Here is a 23,054-nt window from a genome sequence, read left to right on the forward strand (position 1 = left end):
TTACTATTTATTTTTATTTTTAGTCTGTAAGAAATGTTGTATTTCTAGATTAAATAAATAAATAAAAATAAATAAATACATTAAAGCTTCTGATCTTCATCTAGGTTGTACCAAACCGTTAATTTAGTTAAAGGGTTTGGTAAATACGATGTTATTAATGGCATAGTAGACTGTCCAGAGCTTCTTCTGCAAATAAATTTCAATGTACCATATAGAAATTTACGCACTCATTACCCGTTTAATATTAAAGTTAATAAAGCTAATTATTACAATTATGACCCCATTTCCAGAGCTCTCATTGAATTTAATAGAATTTCCAAGAGCCTTGATCTGGACTTCGCCTTCCCGAGATCTCGTTTTGGTTTATTACTAGAATCAATGTATTCCTAATTATATACTTTAAATATCAAATTTACACTTAAGTCGTAAGCTTGTACATCTAGTCTGTAAGATTTGTAAATCATAGACTTAATAAATGAAATGAAATGAAATACTAATTAATATTTCTTTGAAGCATATTTCTATAAATCCCATTCAACCTAACGTATGGTTCATAAAAGGGTGTTGTTATTAAGGTCTGCTTTCTCTGGACACATGGTGTAATTATAATTACCAAATCGTAGGTGAGGCAACCGCAATTTTCTCCGAGACCAGAATATACTCATGCTTGTGAGCCAGATCTAAAGAACGCGCTAGAACAGTTGCGGGCATACTAACACATTAAGGGCCGTTGTTCAATGTCTGGTTATCACTACTTGCCGGTTAAACATCATTATCGACGATTTCGACATCATGCATATAACATGTGATCGATAAAGCAGTCGTTGTATTTAACCGGAGCTTCTACCTCCGATTAGTGCTAATCAGATATTCAACAACCGGCCCTAAGGGTCATTTTCTGAATTAACCTTTAACTTTAAAGCTCATTTTATATTTAAAGGGTAGATTAAAAATAAAACTATCTAAAGTTAAGCATTTCTATTGTCGGTTTTTGACGTATACCCAGAAAAAGGTTTAGTTATAATTACCACGGTTTGGTTATGGTGACCAAGTAGCATAGTTGGATATGGCTAAATAAATATCTACTTCGCGAAAGTCTGCAATTTACTTGAGACTTCTAGTTGGGACAAATGTATATTTGTTAATAATTACAAAACGACTACCTTGATTGGACAATATTGTTAGTTGAATCAAACCATTGTTGAGCAAATATAACCAATACTTTGGTTGATACAAGTTTTCAATTAACTCTGTGAACTTCCTGTAGACTTGAATCAGCTAATCGTTTATTATTGGAAAAAATGTTCCAATTTGACACAAATAAAAATTTACCCGAAGTGCTGGTTTAAGTATACTGCTTTCCTTTTTCCTTGGCTAAATATACACTTTCAAATTATATATTATGCGCGCACCGAAACAACTCGCGGCGATAGCAAAACTGAACTGAGACAAACAAGTCTGGGCATGTCATAGCACACACTTTTCTTTCTCTGTTTAGCGCAGTGATCGACATGCCATAGCTTACTGAGCGCTCTGTGACCACCAGTGTTGCCAGAACTTTTTGGGCCTCGCCGGTCGGCCAAAAAAACGGCCAAAAAAACGGCTAAAATGTTTCTGCTAAAATTAACATGTTTTAATCCAATAAAGTTGAAAGCCTAATAAGTTCATTAAATTATTTTTAGATAATAAAACTGCCGTTATGCTTGATTAATTAAACTCTACAACAGAAGTCACGTTTTATTACTTAAATAAATATAAAAAATAGACCAATTACAGACTTATGGCGGTTTTTTCTATTGAAAAATTTTGCTTTCTTATATTGTAACATTTGCACTAGGTTACTTTTCGCCCTGCAAAAAGGCTATATTAGTAGAAAGTATTGCACTTTTGCTTAGTCGGGGGGCAATATTTTGAGAAATGAACACGAAAAGCCGTGAAAAGGCTGAGGAAAATAAAGCATTGTTCACTCAAAATCAGTACGCATAAAATGGGCTATATCTTTTTAACATGTTACCAGAAAATAATATTTAATATATTAAAATAAGGGGACGAATTCAGCTATAGATAGATATTAGCAAAAGTTTCATATTTTGCTTGGATAAACAAATAACAGACAATTTCTTTGATAATGATAAAATTTTTCTGAACACCCGTTCTAGAGACTTGATAGTCAACTTGTTCCACTAAACTATCTTTAGTTTATGTTTTTTCCATAGTTCGCGCATTTCTACTAATTTTGTTTTGAATAAATAAAGTGTATTTTTCGATTTGACGTAAATAGGACATATTCCTAAATTGATGAGTTCCAGAACTTTATTCATATCTTTGGCTTCAAACCGATTTAAAGTTACCTGTGAATACTTAATTTTCATTAAAGCCAACCAAAACTTTACTGAAGGTCTAAAGTAAATGATACGCTTACCACATTGTGCAAGTGCTCCTTCCAGCATATTTCTGGGATCATATGACCCATTGTGGAGTCTGATCGAGTTTTAATGAGACTGTTTCGATTCTCTCGTCATTTCATATCCCTTTGACAACTGTGTCAACTTCTATAAATTTAGTTTTAAGAGGATATCACCCTGTTTCTTTTTAGCTTTAAACTTTTAACGTGGGAGTTGACCGAAGTCAAGTTTTAAACATGTTTTTTAGTCATTACTAAAAAAATACCACATTTGGTGTGAACATTGGGGTAAAGTAAACGGGTGAGGTTTTTGTTATAAAATTAGTTTAATCTAACAGAATTACATATATTATAACTCGATAAGGCTTAAGTCTTGCCATAGCTTTCCAATTTCCATAGCTTTTCCAATTTTCTCGCGCGAGTATCCTTAAGCTGGTGCGAAATGATTTTGTTTGATGATTAGCTTACTCTGTTAGTTTAAGCAGAAGGAATCCATTCATTGATTTTTTGAGGAAAATTAGAAGTTTTTGGTATATTTTAATTTAATTTTTGATCTCGAGAGTGTCGGATTTTCAACGAATTCGTTCAACGTTATTTTTTAGCAGCCACTTCCAACGCGAATAAATTAAAAGCCAGTACTATGAAATTTCAACCTCATAATGGTAGATCTATTGTCTAACGATCTGCATTGCAACTTTTTAATACATTCAAACAATTGCCGTACAGGAATTGCTGGAACACGTACGGATTTTAAGTGAACAATGCTTTAGGGCAACATTGTTTCGAGAAAGAGCCAGTAATTTACATTGAACAAGCCGGTCTCTTTTTAAGTTTTTAACAATTAAACTATGTAATTTTATTTTGATGCCCATATACTCTAAACTTTCCCGCTTTTAAAGACCTGCTCACTCTCTGTACATGCCTGTCAGAGCAACACCAAAGGATATTAGCACCATGATACAATTATTCATAGATATTGTCGTCCCAGAGAGTTTTGTTTCAAATTCGTGCTATTTTATTCTCATCCGTTTTTTCCAAGTGTTGCGAATAAAACTTCACACTCAAATTTAAGACATTCATAACAAAAATTTTATGAAAAATTCCTCGCTACGTTCTTAGGAAAAAATAAAGTGACCCAAATATACACTGGGACGCGACATTTTAGCAAGTTTTGGCAATTTTTTTTTAGTTTATTTAATGTTTATTATTTTTTATGAAACAAACACCATATAAACCCAAGTTTCGGACTTCGTGCAAAAATTATGAAATTTCTGCAAAATTTAAACATTTTAGTAAGCGTCTTTACAAAAAATTATGGTATGCAGTTTTGTAGTCTATAAAATTCTAGTTAAATGAGGTGCAAATTTGAGTTAGCGAGGACTTACTGCTGATTTTGGCATTTTTTTAATGGCGGTGTTATGAATTTTTTGCCATACAATGTTCGACAAGTTTTTTATATGAAAAAATGGGAAACACAGTCAACAAAAAAATTGCCAAGAATGGCGGTAAATACTAGGTACTTAAATTTTTTTTATTATACCAAAATTTCAAATTTCTAAAGATGCTGATTAAAAAGTTAAAAATGTTGGTGAAAATTTTCATAATATTTTCACAAAATATGAAGTTTAGATTTAAGCGGTATTTTTTAGTAATCAGCTATAAAATAAATGAAATTTTTTAATATGGGTATCAAATTAAATAACTTTAAGAAGGCTTACAGTCGAAAGTTTTTTGAGGAGGGTTGCCACCTATTTGAAAATTTAATTCAATTAAAATATGGGTACCAAACGAAAGGTATTTGAGGAATCTTGATCGTGGAAATATTTTCAATAGAATTATTACCCGAAATAAAGACTGAAAATTTTGAAATTTAATGAAATATTACATAATTGATACCAAAAAAAAATGTGTTTGGGAAAGCTTTACTAGAAAATTTTTTTGAAAGGCCACCTGTCCAAAGCCGAACAGTTTAAATGAAGAAAGAATTTACAATATCTTTTCAAGCGAAGTGATCATATTATCAACGAAGAGTACATATACAAATTATCCAATAAAAAAATACTAAAAAAACTACTCATACAAATGTAAAAAGTAATAAAAAGCGTAATGGAAACATTAAAATATTTATGATATTCTAAGTAAGATCAAGATACATTCGGTACACTTGGCTCAATTTAGGTACAACCCATTTCTCCAAAACCGGTTCGCGTCAATAATTTATATATTGAGCACTAAAGGAGACTGAATGTCATCTATCAACAACCTACAAACGATTCTGCACCATTTAATAGTCAATTCAAGATTCTATCGGTAAAATTAAAAAAAAAAACAGGCAGCTAACTTCCGTAAAAATATGGAGCTTTTTTATTTTTCTTATTTTAAAAATAGGACAGTCTATCAAACGTTAATTTTTATCTATCATAGACCTACAAACGATTGTGATATTCTAAGCAATATTTTGCAATTAAAGAGTAGCTAGCTTCTCGGTGCCACCGTTGCCACAATCATTCCAAAATGAAGGTCCCCCAACTCCATATTTTATCATTTGCACTATGCGATCAAAAATGCCCTTTAATTTGGGAATGGACATATGACAGGAGATTGCCATTATAATATTAATCAGGTTCTTAAAAAAAAATGCCTAAAATACTCAATTTTTTTAATACAAATATTCGTGAAAGCGACTTAACAAATCTTTTATTGTAACAATAGATTCTTGTTATAGTATAGTTTTTAAAACATTTTGCGATAGGTCTGCACAATAAATTTATTATAACTAACGCTTGTATCTATACTTTCTTTCGCAGTATGAAACTTTTTTTGGATTTCAAAAATGATTACTGCGGTTTTTTCCAAAATACTGCATTTATACATTTTTTGCTGTCTAAATTTTTTAATACACAGTGTTCGCGGAAACACGTTTTAAAAAATGCTTGTGTATACATATGTACTATTATGTAGAAAAATAGAAACCCGACGTCTTGACCAGTTTTGATTATTTTTTATTAAAGGCTAGTTAATTATATAATACTTAACACCATATAAATCCACATTACAAACTTTGCAGGGCAATTAAAAAAAGTGCCACACCAATATTCTTTGCTAAGAATTCGCGATGATTTTTGGTTATTTTTCTTGCAGACGGTGTTATTATTTTCTTCGATACAAAACAAATTGTCGAATATAGTAACTTTGTATGGAAGAAAATGCGTGACGCCGCACTGTGTTTCGACTATAAGAAAGCAGGAAGAAAAAAACCATGGTGACAGTTAATAAAAAAAAAAAGTAAAAGTCCTAAATACAAAACTTCACATAATTTTTATGCATAGGTCAAGGTTTCAGGGCCTTTGGCAAATTTCACATTTCGATTCTTGATTTACTCGACAAGACTTAAAAGCAAAATAACATCACTTCCCAGGTATTTCGCGCAGTGTTATCAGAGAATATGAATTCGCCATTGATATGCGTTTTAAAATACGATGCAATATAAGTTGTACTGATGCGTTACAGAACATGTTAACAATAGACTTCGTCCGTATGGCATATGTATTTTTGTAACATATGTTGAATGTCCTTGGATAAATAAAATAAATCCAAAAAGCGTAAGAAACCCGAAGGATTTACGTTACGGAAAACCATATAAAAACTTACCCAATTTAATTAATCATATTTCTTTACTATCAATGCACATATTCACGCATATTTGTCGCAGTCCCATAGCCCCATAGAATTTTTTCACTCCGCTTCCTTTTATTCCAGGGGATTTTTACTGCTGAAGAAAATTATTACACAATTTTGCACTTCACATTTTATAGTTTTGCTATTTATAGTAATTATTTATAATATTTATGCATATCATTAAATATGTTTGACGATATTTACGATTATATCCTTATTAAACATTGAGAACTAAAGCAGCTTAATTAAATCATCTCAATACTTTGTAATAACATCAAACAGTTTTTGTTTACTGATAATGAAACAAAAAATACTATTGCTATATTCGTTATTTCGTACACGGGATAATCGCATTCACACTTCAGACAGAGTTAGTAATTTGTTTTTATAATAAGCGCATTGTATTTTCCACTAGGGTTCGATATTTCTCATTTCTAAGTGTGCTTTCGAATTCTCTCGCGAGATTCATAGCGAGTTATTATATTCTTCAAGCTAATATTGCGAAAGAGAAATACGAAAAATATTATCACCACTCATGTTCGCCTTTTGAAAAATGCCTTTTGAAAAATTTAGCCATAACAAAATGTATTCTGATTTATAGTAAACCACAATATGGATGACTTTGTGAGCCCATAAATAATAAAAATGAAAATATAGAATATCATATTTGTAACACAATGTACATAATACAGAGTTGCGCCTTGACAAGTACCATTACTCTGTCCTTGATGAATTCGCGAATGTACAGAAATTTTCGGCCTATATACAGTAAACCAAAAAAAAGTTCTACATTGAAGGTACTCATCTTCATAGTTGAATATCCAAAACGTCAATTGCTTTGCATACGTACAAAGTATAATGTTCCATAACGCCGAACTACAAAATATTGACAATGTATACTTTTCCAAAACGCATCCGAAAAGTTATCGAATAGAGCAATCAGCGCATCAGAAATAAAGTTGATGCTTCGTTTGTTATTGGTTACCATTGGTGTTCCAAAAATGGAAAATTCAGAAAAATTGTTCATTGCTAAATTGAATATTTAAAATATGCAATGTATATGGTTGCAACGTGTCGCAACTCTGCATATATAAACAGTTTGAATAACGCAGTATAACGATTTCAAAACATTGTATTGATACGTTTTGGAAGTCAGCCTATCTCTGCCGTTAGTTGAGCTATTTAGGCAAAACCAAAAATGATAAAAACACAAATACTTCTGTTTTATGCCAAAAGAACAGATTTGTATCAAATAACTATGTTTAGCTCTGAAACTTCTGCCTTGTAAATAAACTTCATTTCTCGAAATAAAAAACAAGTAAGAAAGTCTAAGTTCGGGCGGGGCCGAACATTAAATACCCGGCGCAAGTATTACATATATGCCTTTTCACCTTTCCGAAAGCTACCGCTACATGGTAAGCCGGGGTGTATCAATTTTGAATAAATTAGCGTCCTTAAATTTCGAAGTATTGACGTTTCAAGCATTTCTAAAACTTACCGTTATATGAAAAGCCATAATTTTAGTCCGATTTCAATAATTTTGAATAACCATACCGAGTTTGGTAGAAATTGGTAGAACGCTTACCGAGATACATATATGAGATCATAAGTGGGCGGTGCCACGCCCATTTTCCAAAATTTTATGATAAGCGTATTTCCTGGTAAAGAATTGTTGCAAGCATCAATTTTGAATAAATTAGCTTCAATATTTACTGATTTATCGAAGATTTCGTATTTCTCCAAATTACCGTTATATGGGATGTGGGCGTGGTTATTGTCCGATTTTTAAAATTTTCGGCCATTTGGTATCCTGTACCAAGGCCAATAACTGTGCCAAGTTTGGAAGAAATCGCTGCAGCGGTTGCCAAGATATACACATGTAACACTAAGTGGGCGTGGCTACGCCCATTTTTCAAAAATGTATAATATTCTTATTTTTCGTCTAAAAGTTATTGCAAATATCAATTTTGAGAGAATAATCTTAAGTAGTTACTAAAATATCGCAGTTTTCGTATTTCTGAAAATTACCGTTATATGGGAGGTAGGCGTGGTTATTGTCCGATTTTACACGTACCAAGTTTCGTTAAGATATCTTAATTTTTACTCGAGTTATCGTGTGCACAGACGGACGGACAGACGGACGGACAGACAGACATGGCTTAATCGATTTCTTTTTTCATCCTGAGCATTTATGTATACATTTGTCTATATCTATCTCGATTCGTTTTGGCTGTTACAAACAACCGTTATGTGAACAAAGTTATAATACCCTTGTGCACAAGTGCGCTCGGGTATAAAAACTTGCACACTAAAGGCCAGTATGCAGCTCTCAAGAAAACGGTAAAGAAAACAAGTAAGAAAGTCTAAGTTCGGGCGGAGCCGAACATTAAATACCCGGCGCAAGAATTAAATATATGTTTTTTCACCTTTCCGAAAGCTGCCGCTAGATGGTAAGCCGGGGTGTATCAATTTTGGGTAAATTTACGTCCCTAAATTTCAAAATATTGAAGTTTCAAGTATTTCTGAAATTTACCGTTATATGAGAAGCGGCCGTTATTTTAGTCCGATTTCAATAATTTTCAACGTTTTGCTTATATGTGGCAAGCACAATAACCACACCGAGTTTGGTACAAATTGGTAGAACGGTTACCGATATACTTATATGTGATCATAAGTGGGCGGTGCCACGCCCATTTTCCAAAATTTTACCATAAACGTATTTCTTGGTAAAGAATTGTTGCAAGCATCAATTTTGAATAAATTAGCTTCAATATTTACTGATTTATCGAAGATTTTGTATTTCTTTAAATTACCGTTATATGGGACGTGGGCGTGGTTATTGTCCGATTTAAAAAATTTTCGGCCATTTGGTATGCTGTACCAAGGCCAACAACTGTGCCAAGTTTGGAAGAAATTGGTGCAGCGGTTACCAAGATATACACATGTAACCATAAGTGGGCGTGGCTACGCCCATTTTCCAAAAATTTATAATATTCTTATTTTTCGTCTAAAAATTATTGTAAATATCAATTTTGAGTGAATTATCTTCAGTAGTTACTAAAATATCGCAGTTTTCGTATTTCTGGAAATTACCGTTATATGGGAAGTGGGCGTGGTTACAGTCCGATTTCGCCCATTTTCAATACCAACCTACCTTGGATTAACGGAAACCTACATACAAAATTTCGTTAAGATATCTGAATTTTTGCTCGAGTTATCGTGTACACGGACGGACGGACAGACGGACAGACGGACGGACAGACAGACATGGCTTAATCGATCTCTCTATTCATTCTGAGCATTTATGTATACATTTGTCTATATCTATCTCGATTCGTTTTGGCTGTTACAAACAAGTGCAAAACCGCGTATGTAAGGTCACCAAGATTTTACAGGAGAGAGTAAAAATATATGCTACTCTTTATCAGCGGTATTGCAACTATGCTGTTATTTTTCAGCGCATAGTCTAATATCGATATCTTGGTATGATTAGATAAGGCTTTATGGCTGGAGCTTCCTATGAGTAAATCAAATTTTTGGCACAAATACCAATTACGCGGTTTTGCAAAACGACGATAGGCGGTTTTGCACTTTAAACGACGATATGTAAGTACATATGAACCAGTGGCGTAGCCAGGGGGGGCTTTGGGGTTTGGGGGATAGATCCCCCCCCCTTCGTCAGTGAAATTAAACTTTTTATTTTTGAATTAATAACACAATACGTAGGTACACTTACATATTTTACACTTTTAACATAAATGTCAAGGCAGAAATTTTAAGATACACTTCTTAACAAACAAATTTTTTTAAGTTATTATGAATGGATAAAAGAGGCATCTTCTTTGAATTCAGTACTAAAACTTGACGTTTCAAGTCCTTATCAAAACTTTATACATGTTAACTAGCTAGATCGGCCATTTATCTTAAAATTATATAATTTTAATTGTTTGTTTATAAAAATGCAGTTTAACTTTAACAAAACCCGTATAAATCCAAGGTTTAATCTTTGCCCAACATTAACAAAATCAACAAACTTTCATAAAGCTTTTTAATTAGATTTCCTATAAATACATATTTTGAGTAGGCAGTTTTGTAGCCCGATCAATTCAAATAAAGCGCAAGTTTAAAATACATAGCTGCGACTTATCGTTGATTTTTGATATATTTAGTTTTTTTTGATGAAGGCGTTGCTCATTTTTAACCGACTTACAAAAAAGGAGGAGGTTATCAGTTCGTCGGAATATATTTTTTTATGTATGTTATCGCATAACTTTGGACCACGTCAACCGATTTCGATAATTCTTTTTGCATCGGAAAGGTGGTGTCTCAGAGGTGGTCCCATACTAATCTGGTTGAGATCCGATCAGTGGATCATGAGATATATATATATATATTTTTTTTTTATATGGGAGTTGAAGTCGGTTTTTTTTTTTGCTAAAAATTACTTGTCTTCATTAAAAAAATCGTCGAACATACTTAGATAATATGGAAGAAAATTATCGACATCGTCAAAAATATACCATACAGCAACTGAAAATCACAGCTAGTTTAAATTTGCACTTTATTAGACTAAAATTGAATGAGCTAAAAAACTGCAAAATATTAAGAGATAAAATTGAAATAGAAAGTTCGAAATATTTGCGAAAGTTTGTCGATTTTTTTTAATGTTGTTCAAAGATTAAACTTATTTTCATTAAATGTTTGTTAAGGAATAAACTATATTTTTATAAACAAATAATTCAAATTAAAATATAATAAAATGAATAGTCAAATCTAGTCAATATGTGAGTGTCGTAAAGTTATGATATTTAAGAACATCTCTTTCTTAATTAACGATGACACTGTATCTATATGAAGCTGATTTTAACATTTTGTTTTAATGAAATTTTGTATCGAAAATATTCTTTCAAAACTTGCCTAGTAATGTGATAAATGGTTCGTTCAAAACCTTTTTTCAAAACTTACAAAGGCAAAAACGAGAAGGCGAAGACAAAAAGAGAATAAAAAAAATTCCCCCAGTGAAAACGGTATAGTAATTTAATTTTTTAAATTAAAATAAAGCATGAATACCCCATGGAATAAACGATTAGATAAAAATCATATAACGGTAAAACTGACACATACATAAATATATGAAAGAATGCACTCAGCCGACGCTTTTAGCCGTTGTGTGTCACAAATTTAAGTTATCGATGGAAAGCCAAATCCTGGCTACGGCACTGATATGAACAGTTAAAAAATCCACCAAAACCCTAACTTTCCAATACAAATAAATATATAAAGATAATCAACAAAATCATACAAGTATGTTTAGTTAGTGGTAGTAACGCAAAAAGATTCCAAATAGTTGCATTTAATGGGATCGAAGTTTACCAAAAATACCAAAATACCAAAATTACCAAAAGTGTTTTCGGATTCAACAAAACTTCCAAAGTAAGAAAAACTGAAAGCGTAAAATGACATTGAGATCTGCAAATTTCTGCTTGAAAAATATTTACTTGCTAAAACTTGCAAGTAAGAAAATCAGCTAATCACAAACAAATGTTCGTGAATTAACAAAAGAAAAACCCTATTTTTGAATTATTTATTATATTTATTTTATAATTATTGCTAGCATACAATCAACAAGAAAGTAATGTTAATAAGCACAAGGATTGTTGAGTTTATTTTTAACTAACTTATTATTAATCTCCGGTTTTCTCATTTTAGTGTGTGTTAGCTGTGGTTACCGTATACAAGTTTTCAACTGTTTCATATTTTTCTCTGAAACGTCTAAATATACCAAAATAGATAAAAATGTTCAAATGTTTTGGCCGAACCTGCCAGTTGCTAGTTGAAAAGAAAATGGCTTAATTGTAAAGGCACGCACGTTTGTAACTATAGGTATCTACTTATTTTTTTTTTAGAAACAAGGATGGGTGTTTGGAGGAGATTCTCTTATTTTTGAATGCATCGTTATGTGGTATCACAATTAATTTAGAGAAAAATTACTTATTCATTACGAGATAATTCATTTATATTAGTGGTTCAAAAAAATGTTTTTTTTCTGGAAACTCATAAACGCTTTTTCAAATTATTGTTATTTGTGATAAAAAAGAGAAACGTGTTTTTTTATTTTGAAAAAAAAGAGTTTTTTTAGAGGTCACGCTGGTCGGGTTTTTAAAAAAACGCTGAGGTTCGCAATTGTTTTATTTTCTTGACATGTTAAAGTGCAGCTAAAAATGTGGTTTTTACATATAATTACTCTGGTATTATTAGGGAACATTCCCTTAATTATATACCTGTCTTGGGCAGCTAGAATGGGCCTAGTGCCCGAAATATGCGGTGACCGTCAAGGTGTTCGGACGTGTATACGCTGTGTTTGCGATATTTGTGCTAAATTCGGTTGTATTTTGCTTTAAAATGCCCTGTGTTTGCGGTCAGAAAGTTGACCGCGGGCTGCCTAAGATACGGTGTGATAATTGCAATGAATATTTCCACCTTTCGTGTGTTAAATTATCGCAAGATGATGTTGATTTTTTGCAAAAAACCAATCACTCATTTTATTGTGAAATCTGTACAAAACGGCGCCGCAATTCTTTTCGTTCGCTGTCTCCATCTCTTGTACCAACAAAATCAGTAACGGATTCAGTAAATTCTCTTGCTGCTGCTGTTAATCAACCAAAGCAACAGTCGCAGAATGCGAACTCAACTAGTGTATTACCAAGGTCAGAGAACGTAAAGCATAAACAACAATCGCAGAGTTTGAATATGATGAGTGCAATACAAAAACAAAACTTCGATCACCCGAAAGCTACTGTATTGGAGTCAATGCTCAAGTCTGTGCTTGATGAAGTCGTTGGTCTTAAAGCAGAGAATTTGCGAATGTTCTCTTTGCTGCAAACATTGTACGATGATAAGAACATCTTGTTAAAGAAAGTTGATGATCTCCAAGCTGAGCTGGGCACTTTGATGAGTATAATACGCAAAAAAAACTGCACTCTTGCTGTGGACGCTGCTGATATTGAAAACATCCCTCCGGCTGCTTCTGTTATCTCTACTGTTGCTGGTACCATTGCCGTTGACGCCGCTGTTGAAGTTGTGAGTGAAACCGCCGCTGACGCTGCTGCTGCCGTTGATAACATTCTCTCTACTGCTACTTCTACTAGCAATGCTGCTCTGCCCACAACTAATATGCTCTATTCAGATGTCGTTGGTAAAATTACTGCTGCTAATACTAACGCTGAGACTGTGACTGTTATGGCACCTGCACTCAACCGTTCTCAGCCTACATCTTCTATCGCATCGAAGGCTCAGTTGCCTGCAGTTGGTGTTAGCGCAAAAAATATGAATACTGTACAACAAAATAAATTACCCAAGCGTCGTATTCTAGTTGTTGGAAATAATAATAATAATGATAATGTCGAACTTGATGTTGTTATCAAAAAGAAGTGGGTGCATGTATCGGCTTTTAAGCCAACTGTGACTGCTGATAGTATCATTGCTTATGTATCAAAAAATTCTGGCGTCGATAGCAAACATCTTGCGTGTTTCAAACTTATAAAGAAAGGTTCATCTCTCGATAACATTCGCAGTGTAAATTTTAAATTTGGAGTTTTGCCATCATCTTATGAGAAGATTATGAATCCTAATGTTTGGCCTTCGGGAATTAGTATTCGCCCATTTCAAATTTTTCAAAGGGAAGGAACCACTGAACCGACCAAATAGCTCTGCAGATATAAATTGCAAATCTCGTAATCTTAAAATCTATTTCCAAAATATGTCTGGAATGCGTACTAAAACGAAGGAAGTGTATTTAGCGACCTCGCGAGCTGAATATGATATTTATGTATTTGTCGAAACCTGGCTTAACTCAGACTTCTTTGATGAAGAGTATTTTAATCCAAATTTATTTCAAATTTATCGAAAGGATAGAGACGCTATAAAAACTGGTCACCGTAAGGGCGGTGGTGTTTTAATTGCCGTTAAAAGCTGTTTACGTTCTTCAAATATTCAACTATTGGATGCGGACTCTCTTATTGATCAACTGTGTGTGTGTATTTTTGGCCTTGCTCGTAAATTACTGGTATGTGTGTCTTATGTACCACCAATTAGTACGGATGATCTGTATAGTTGTCATGTTAATAATATAATGCATCTTGTTGAGCATAATGAGAATTGTAATTTCTGCTTCTTAGGTGATTTTAATCTCACTGATTTGAAATGGTCATATTTGCAAAACAATGATATTTTAACTCCAACAAATATTAATAGATAGATATTTTTTCCATTGAAGATAAAAATTGCGACTCTTTCGACTTTCGTGGTGCCGATTATAATGAATTAAATGCTGCTATTTCGGATGTAAATTGGAAGACTATTCTGAATTCGCAAGATGTCTCTTTGTGCTTTGAATCTTTTCTACATAAATTGACTGAATTATTCACTAATAAACTTTCACTACTACCGCCTCGACTTCATAAACTCCCGTGGTATACTAAAAATCTTAAAGCTTTAAAAAACAAAAGAAATAAATACTACAAGCTTTATAAGGAACGCAACATCATTAGCTTTAAAAATAAATATTACTATTATATGAAGCAATTTAACGTCTTAGACAAATTTCTATATAATAAATATATAAACAGATTTGAATCTGAGCTGAAAGTAGACCCCAAGGCCTTTTGGAACTATATTCGCTCTAAAAGAGGTGGGTCCAATATTCGAACTTGTATGCACTTTAATGGGAAGAGCTCACAGTCGCTTACCGATTCTGTCAATTTTTTTGCAGAGTTTTTTAAATCGAATTTCGTTACAGATGACGAGTTTGTTAATACTTCAGTAAATTTCCCTCCTCATTCTTCCTTAGATTTTGGGTCTCTAACCTTAACAGAGTTAGATATTTCGATTGGTATTTCCTGTCTTAAATCTTCCATGAAAAGTGACAATGATGGTCTTTCTTCATATTTTTTAAAGCAATGCGTCTCATCCATCTGTGTCCCATTATGCATAATTTTTAATCTTTCTCTTTCATTAGGCATTTTTATTGATCGTTGGAAGATTGCATCCATTACCCCAGTTTTTAAGTCTGCAAGTAGGAATGATGTCTCAAATTATAGGCCTATTTCCAAGTTAACAGCTTGCTCCAAACTTTTTGAAATAGTCGTCAAAGATAAGCTTTCTTTCGCTACTAAGAGCATATTAGAATCTCGTCAGCATGGTTTTGTTCGCGGTCGCTCAACGGTTACTAATTTAGTGACTTTTTCGGAATATTGTGTCTCATCCTTCAAATGTGGGTCTCAGGTGGACACTATTTATACAGACTTTTCCAAAGCCTTTGACAAAGTTTCCCATTCTATTTTGTTACGTAAGTTGGAGAGTCTTGGTTTTCACTCGGTATTTTTGTCCTGGTTGAAATCTTATCTTTCGAACAGATTGCTGTTTGTTGAAATTGAAGGTTACAGATCTAACAGCTTTATTGCAACTTTCGGTGTACCACAGGGTAGTGTCCTTGGCCCTCTGTTATTTGTTTTATTTATAAACGATATTGGGAACTGTTTTAAATATTCCGAGTTCCTCCTCTACGCAGATGACCTTAAACTCTTTAAAAAAATTACTTGTGTCTCTGATACACTTTATGTACAACATGATCTGGATAATGTTATTATTTGGAGTCGGGTAAATAAATTATCACTGAACATTAATAAATGCTACCATATGACCTTTTCTAGGTCTTCAAACATCATCAGCCCGACTTATAGTATTTTGAACCATAAACTGACCTCAGTCAATGATTTTATAGATCTGGGTGTTGTGTTTGACTCGGGTTTCACTTTTACAAATCATGTTAATTACGTTATCCCGAAGGCTTATAGCAACTTAGCATTTCTGCGTAGATATGCTAAGGATTTCAAAGATCCTTATACCAGGAAAACTCTTTTCAATGCGCTGGTACGTTCTAAATTAGAGTATGCATCTATAATATGGAATCCAATATATAGCCTTTATGCTAGTAGGCTTGAAAGAGTCCAGCGCAAATTTGTTCGCTTTGCCCTACAGCCGCTTAACTTTTCTGAGCCTTTACCGGCCTATAATTCTCTCTGTAAGCTTATTGATGTAAAATCACTGGAAAGTAGAAGACTTATCCAGTCACTGATGTTTATATATGATCTGGTTAATGGATATATTGATTGCCCTGTTTTACTTAACCAGATTTGTTTCAATGTTCCAAACAGAATTTTGCGTTTTCAACTACCTTTTCATATGCTTCCAGTTAAGGCAAATTACTTTACTCTAGCACCAATATATAGAGCCCTCACAGAGTTTAATAAAATCTCAAAAATTGTAAATATTGAGTTTTCATTGCCGAGATTGATATTTAAATCTAATATTGAAACATTGTATAATTAATATAATTTCTATTATTCTAACCTATTATGTAATCTAGTCTGTAAGATTGTTAAAGTCATAGACTAAAATAAATGAAATGAAAAGAAAAGAGACTAGTAAAATTAAAACTTTGTTACTGAACGATTTACGCGTTGTCATGTGTTGGAACTTGTTACCGCGGGGTTCCTGGGGTTCCTAATTAGGAATCTGAAGTCAGTTTTTCAAAATTCAAATGGTGGATCCAAAATGGCGATCAATTTTTTTAAAAATTGATTGGATTTGTTCGAAAACCGGCACTCGAGAGTTTTTGGGGTCGACGTTTACGTATCTGGAGTAAATTTTTTATAAATTCAAAATGGCGGATGCAATAGGCTATCAAATAAAAAAAAACACTAAAATTAAAGCGTGGATACTGAAAGCTTTAAGCATTGTCAAGGGTTGAAACTCGTTTCCAGTGGGTTTCTGAGCTTGCTGATTACAAATCTGTTGTCAGTTCTGTTCTCGAGTGCCGGTTTTCGAATAAATCCAATCATTAAAAAAAAATGGATCGCCATTTTGAATCCGCCATTTTGAATTTTGAAAAAGTGACTTCAGATTCCTAATTAGCAACCCCAGAAGCCCTTTGGTAACAAGTTCCAGCCCATAACAATGCGTAAATCGTTCAGTATCAACGTTTTAATTTTACTAGTGTCTTGTTTTCGAGAGAATATTTTCGGGGACTAGGCCCATTCTAACTGTCCAAGACAGGTGTGTAATTAAGGGAATGTTCCTAATAATACCAGAGTAATTATATGTAAAAATCACATTTTTAGCTGCATTTTAACACGTCATGAAAATAAAAAAATTGAGAACATCAGCGTTTTTATAAAAAAAAAAACCGACCAGCGCGACCTCTAAAAACAATTTTTTTTTAAATAAAAAATACGTGTCGTTTTTTTTATCACAAATAACAATATTCTGATGTAGCGTTTATGAAATTCCAAAAAGAGTATTTTTATGACCACTCTAATTTATATGCTATAAACGTCTTTCTCATCCAAAAGAATTCAATAGTAAAAAAACCCAAATCTGGACAATGTACCAAATTTTGCGTTCTCGTACTTCTGCATATTTTGTCTCTTTGATGGCCAATGCTCAGAAATTTAGCTGCTGGATAATTTTGTCTGGAGAATACAAAAACACTCCTAGACCCGTACAATATCAAAAAGTTATTACGAATTGTTACCAGTACTTGCGCAAGTTTTTGCTGGAAATGCGTTCAATAACGCCAAAAATGTACAAGAGGGCGAATTCGAGATCTTAACAACCCGATAGAGCTACAAATTGTGGGAAGAAAATAGTTTACTAGCAGGAATTTGCAGCTGTTAAAAAATCGGTAATGTGTCAATTTCAAATTTAACGAAAACATCCTTAAAACAAAATTAGTGAAATGAAAATATCGTTAAATAATTAAAATCTAAGATAGATTGTTTGATTTTTATGAAGATGGGAAATATTCCGAATCTAAAGGAAAATACGCGCCAAAATTTAACCGCTTTGCGTTCAATAACTTTTTCTGATAATTTTCTCTTCCTCTCAGTTTTACTCTCTATGTTTCTTTTAGGATCACGCTGCAAGTACTTACTCGAAAAGTTTATGAACGAGCAGCTGTTTGTTGATTTTAGCAAGGCTTTTGTTTGTAATAAACACCACGTACCTATGTATGTACATTAGACTGCATCACCGAAAAAAGTTGCGGGTTTTCAGCCGGGATTACAAAATTTATTATATTTGAAGATGTCCACCAAAATATTTCGGAAAAATATTAGATTTACGTGAGCTAGACCGATTTGAAAATATCTCCAAAAATGGAGTTTTCTTATGAATAAAAATAGTTTCTTAAAGAACTTTTTGAAAAAATCCTTTCAGTTGACAAAACAGGTTAAGCTTAAAAATATTTAAAAATCTTTTCAACGGAATCGTAATAATGAGATTTTTGATGCTGTTTTTTAACATTTTTCAAAGATTGATTTACGAAAACTTGAATAACTGGGCCAAAACTATTCCGATTTAGACTTATGAGGTACCTGTATTTTTTCACACCTTTTTTTTATGTGCAAAAAACTCATTCACGTCCCAATTTTTTTTCAAATGCCAACACATCTTAATTCAACTTGGAATGACACTCATCCTGCCTTTCTCTTTCATGCTTTGAATGAGTTTATTAGCAAAGAAGTAAAAAGGGTGAGAAAATACCTTTCCAATGATACCTCACAAGCTTAAAGCGGAATAGTTTAGGTTTAGTTACTCAAGTTTTTCTTATACTAATCTTATATGCATATACTTTTTAAACTCTAAATTTAGGTGGCAACCCTATTTCGAAATATGCTGGAAGGAATGGTACATATCTTGCATTAACTACCAAACACAGACTTTGCTTTGCCTAAATCGGCTTTTATTAAAGTCCTTAATTTAATCGCTTGATTTGTATATTATTTTGTATTATCAATGACTTATCTCTATCCAATACATTTTTTAGTCTGTAAGGTACATTGTACTGTAGATTTAAACATAAATAAATAAACAAATAAATGAAGAAATAAAAATAAATATCTTGGGCGTATATGTACTGTGTATACATTAAAAAAATGCTGATTGAAATTAATAAAATACAAATTTTTATTACAAAGAACCGTGGCAACCCTGATGGAAAATATTTTCTGACCAAAGTTCTCAACAACACCTTTCATTTGATATCCATATTGCGATGTTTTAGAGAAATTGTGAAGAATCGAAAATAAGTGGCAACCTTACCCTATTATCCTAAGGGATAACATTTTGTATATATGGAAAGCATTGTTTAATAACCTTCTCTTGGTGGTTGAATAGTAATATTTTACCTTTTCTTCTAAACAAAAATTTAAATAAATATACAATTCAAAATAGGTGGCAACCCTGTTAAAAATATGTATGAATTAGGGATCTTTAAAATAACTTCCATTTGATACCCTTATTATGTTTTAATTAATTTGTAACTAATTTCGAGCAGGTGGCAACCTTATACGAGTCTTCTCGGAGATATTGTCTATTCAGATAACATTAAGATTCAAAATATTATCTGTGTAAAAAAATTCATCAAAATCGTTAGAGCTGTTTCCGATAACCCTATGGCTTTATATCTAATATATAAAAATCTCGTGTCATGGTGTTAGTGGTCGAACTCCTCCTAAACGGCTTGATCGATATTTATGAAATTTTTTGTGCATATATCGTAGGTATGAGAATCAGATGTAATAGTCTAAGAGCCAGTGAGCGGCTACCTGTATGGATTTGACCAGACCTGAATTTTTATACACTGAGGCCCCTATACCTATCTTACTAAGCCCAAAGCGGTGGACGCGGCAAGCGCTCAGGTAAGACAGGTATTGATTTTTGGAGAATTTTAAATGCATTTGACCACNTACATGATTCCCCTGTAGACAACGTGACCATTCCTGAAATAGATGAAGTCGTAGAAAAGGATATTGACGCTGAAGTGAATCCGCCGTTGGAGGAAGGATCATGTGAACATTCATCAACTAATGAGACTTCTGATACCGTTGCTTTAGCAAACCCGAACTTGTGTTTTTTTTGTAATAAACAAAAGAAACAATTCCGGTCTAAGAATGAGCCATTACGTACTTCAGAAAAAGATCAATTTAAAAAAAGTATTTTACAAAATTTTAAGCCTGATACAGAAATTTACAATGATACCTTGACAAAAATACTAAGTGTTTCTTCTCCTAACGTATATTACCATGATGTGTGTCGGCAAAATTTTAGAAATCAAAAAAGATCATTAGTAAAAAGTCCTGTCCGCACATCATGGCATATCTCTAGAGAAATTCATGAATCGGTCTACAAAGAAATATGTAATCTAATTGAAGAAAGAAATGAATCGAAAATTTCATCTGGTAGAATAATATCTTTATATTTTAAATTATTAATTTTTCGTAACCTCAAAATCTTTCGACACTTCGTCATTGTCTCTTCGGAAAATATTAATATTTTATCAGTTTTTATANAAGCCGTAAATGTCTTATAACAACTACTATGATATCCTGAATCGAAAATTTCATCTGGTAGAATAATATCTTTATATTTTAAATTATTAATTTTTCGTAACCTCAAAATCTTTCGACACTTCGTCATTGTCGCTTCGGATAATATTAATATTTTATCAGTTTTTATAGTGGAACAAAAAACACACTTCATTTTTTCTTCTTCACTTTCACCCAACATGATGACAGATATATATATAATAAATAATAGTCAAACTAACAAAACACAAAAAAACAATATTAAATTCACGAAACACGAGGCATCTGTATGAAGGTTCACAAAATACTGAAAACATCTGACGAAAACCGTTACAACATGGCCCTCTCAGGTATAAACCCCAAAGTATTAATATTTTAATAGCTATACGAGTACATAGTATAAGCTAAAATGAGTACAATAGAAATATATAGGAGGAAGGAGAAAGATGGCTATATACAGTCTATGTATTCATCTGACCGGGTAGTAGCTAAGATTTTGTTATCCGCTGATGTGTATACGCAATGAAAACGTCTGCCGTGATCAATATAAGTTTTTAAGACTATAATGAATAAAATATAACAATGTCAGATCTGGTCAATTACTTTCAAAATTTCATTTTTTTTAGTATCTTCAAAATTGTCTGCCATAATGTTAAACGCGCAATAATGGTCTGCCATTGTTATTTTCCGATAATAATAATAGTATATTTTCAAATTTCAAAACGGCAGACGTGGTCAAATGCATTTAAAATTCTCCAAAAATCAATACCTGTCTTACCTGAGCGCTTGCCGCGTCCACCGCTTTGGGCTTAGTGAGTACCCATCCTATGTAAAATAGGTATAGGGGCCTCAGTGTATAAAAATTCAGGTCTGGTCAAATACATACAGGTAGCCGCTCACTGGCTCTTAGACTATAAAGTATATTTCATACCGCTAGGTGCAGAGGGCGTAGCACCTCTCATATAAATCGAAATTTTCACACTGCATATCTCTGAAAGTTTTCATGGTAGAGTATTCGACCATGGTATGGAGATATATGAAAACAATCGCACACTCATGGAGAAAAATTGTGGGTTTTTGGAAAAGGGTGCGTGGCACCTCCCATACAAGCCAAATTTTTCATACTGCATATCTCTGGAAGTGTTCATGGTAGAGCAGTCGAACATGGTATGGAGATATACGAAAACAATCGCATACTTATGGAGAAAAATTGTGGTTTTTGAAAAAGGGGGCGTGGCACCTCCCATACAAACCGAATCTTTCTACTGCATATCTCTGGAAGTGTTCATCGTAGAGTACTCAAACATGGTATGGAGATATATGAAAAAAATCGCATACTCTTTGAGAAAAATTGCCGTTATTGGAAAGGGGGCGTGGCACCTCCCACACAAACCGAATTTTTGATACTGTAGTGTATCTCTGGAAGTGTTCATGGTAGAGTACTAGAACTTGGTAGGGAGATACATACAGTGACGGGCAAAACTGTAACATGGTGCAACACTTTTTACTTCAGCCATCGCTATCTTTCCAAGTTCTAACGACTTTTATACTTTTGTTGTATATTCTTATTGGTACACCTGTACTTCCTCTCTCACAATGATTTGAAGTCAACCCAACAATAATAATAAAACCAGCAGACAAAAATGTAAATTATTACAAATGTTACAGTTTTGCACTCATATATTTTTAAGAACTTTTTAACAATTTTCACGAAAAAAAGAACTATTAACACAATGTTCAGTACCCTTTTGCTTGTTTTAGTTCCTGGATGCGATTTGGCATACCTTATTTGTATCTCTATAAAAATTCTGGAGGTATATCCTCCCATATATCCTTAGTTTGCTTTCACAGCTCATGTACTCGATTTTACGGACTTTGATACTTATTAAGCTGTGCTTTTAGTTGATTTCGCAAACTCTCGATAAGATTCATGTCCGCGGATTGTGGAGGTCATTTCAAATTAGCAAATTGTTGCTATTGTATACAGGCTTTGCGAACATGTGCAGTGTGTTTTGAGCGATTTATCAGTAGAAACTCTAATTTTGGTTATATTTTTTCTAAGTCTTAACATTTCCAAGTAGCAAATTCCACAATTTTTTGCCACCTTTTGTGAGGTCCCGCCTTTACGCAGTAAATCTATTATTTACATTTATGGTTCCTGATTAACTATACTGTTTACTGGTGATCACTTCTTCAATAAGTTACAATACAGAAAAAAGTCATCTGACTTCCAACTAAGTAAGAGATAACTGTAAAATGCAAAACTGAGCGTGAGTGCAAAACTGTAACATTTGCCTTAATTTACATTTTTGTCTGCTGGTTTTTTTTATTGTTGTTGTATTGACTTCAAATCGTTATGAGAGAGGGAGTAGGGATGTACCAACAAGAATATACAATAATAATAATATCCCAAAGGTTTTTACCCTCCATTCCCGCCCATCCGCACGAGGGGCGCAGTCCGCATGACGTACGGAACCAATATTTTAAATTTTTGCGCCGAGTCACGATAGGCAGGAGTTTGTTAAGTGTCGAGATCTAAAACTGTT

General features: G+C 33.1%; 1 protein-coding gene across 2 annotated transcripts; it reads left to right on the forward strand.

Annotated features, from left to right (window-relative positions):
- The first annotated feature begins 12,331 nt into the window (after positions 1 to 12,331).
- LOC108368347 (uncharacterized) lies at positions 12,332 to 14,604 on the forward strand. Of its 2 annotated transcripts, none has more exons than XM_017623199.1 (2): positions 12,332 to 13,142; positions 13,179 to 14,604. In XM_017623199.1, the coding sequence occupies exons 1-2, from the start codon at positions 12,485 to 12,487 to the stop codon at positions 13,787 to 13,789; spliced, it is 1,269 nt and encodes a 422-aa protein (XP_017478688.1). In that variant the 5' UTR covers positions 12,332 to 12,484; the 3' UTR covers positions 13,790 to 14,604. The 2 variants fall into 2 exon arrangements, with proteins under 2 accessions (XP_017478688.1, XP_017478685.1); XM_017623196.1 differs by having other exon boundaries at positions 12,332 to 13,138; positions 13,175 to 14,604.
- The last annotated feature ends 8,450 nt before the right edge of the window (positions 14,605 to 23,054 follow it).

The sequence above is a fragment of the Rhagoletis zephyria genome, unplaced genomic scaffold (genome assembly GCF_001687245.7).
Source record: "Rhagoletis zephyria isolate East Lansing unplaced genomic scaffold, Rhagoletis_zephyria_1.1 Rzeph_scaffold_00050, whole genome shotgun sequence".
Taxonomy (NCBI): domain Eukaryota; kingdom Metazoa; phylum Arthropoda; class Insecta; order Diptera; family Tephritidae; genus Rhagoletis; species Rhagoletis zephyria.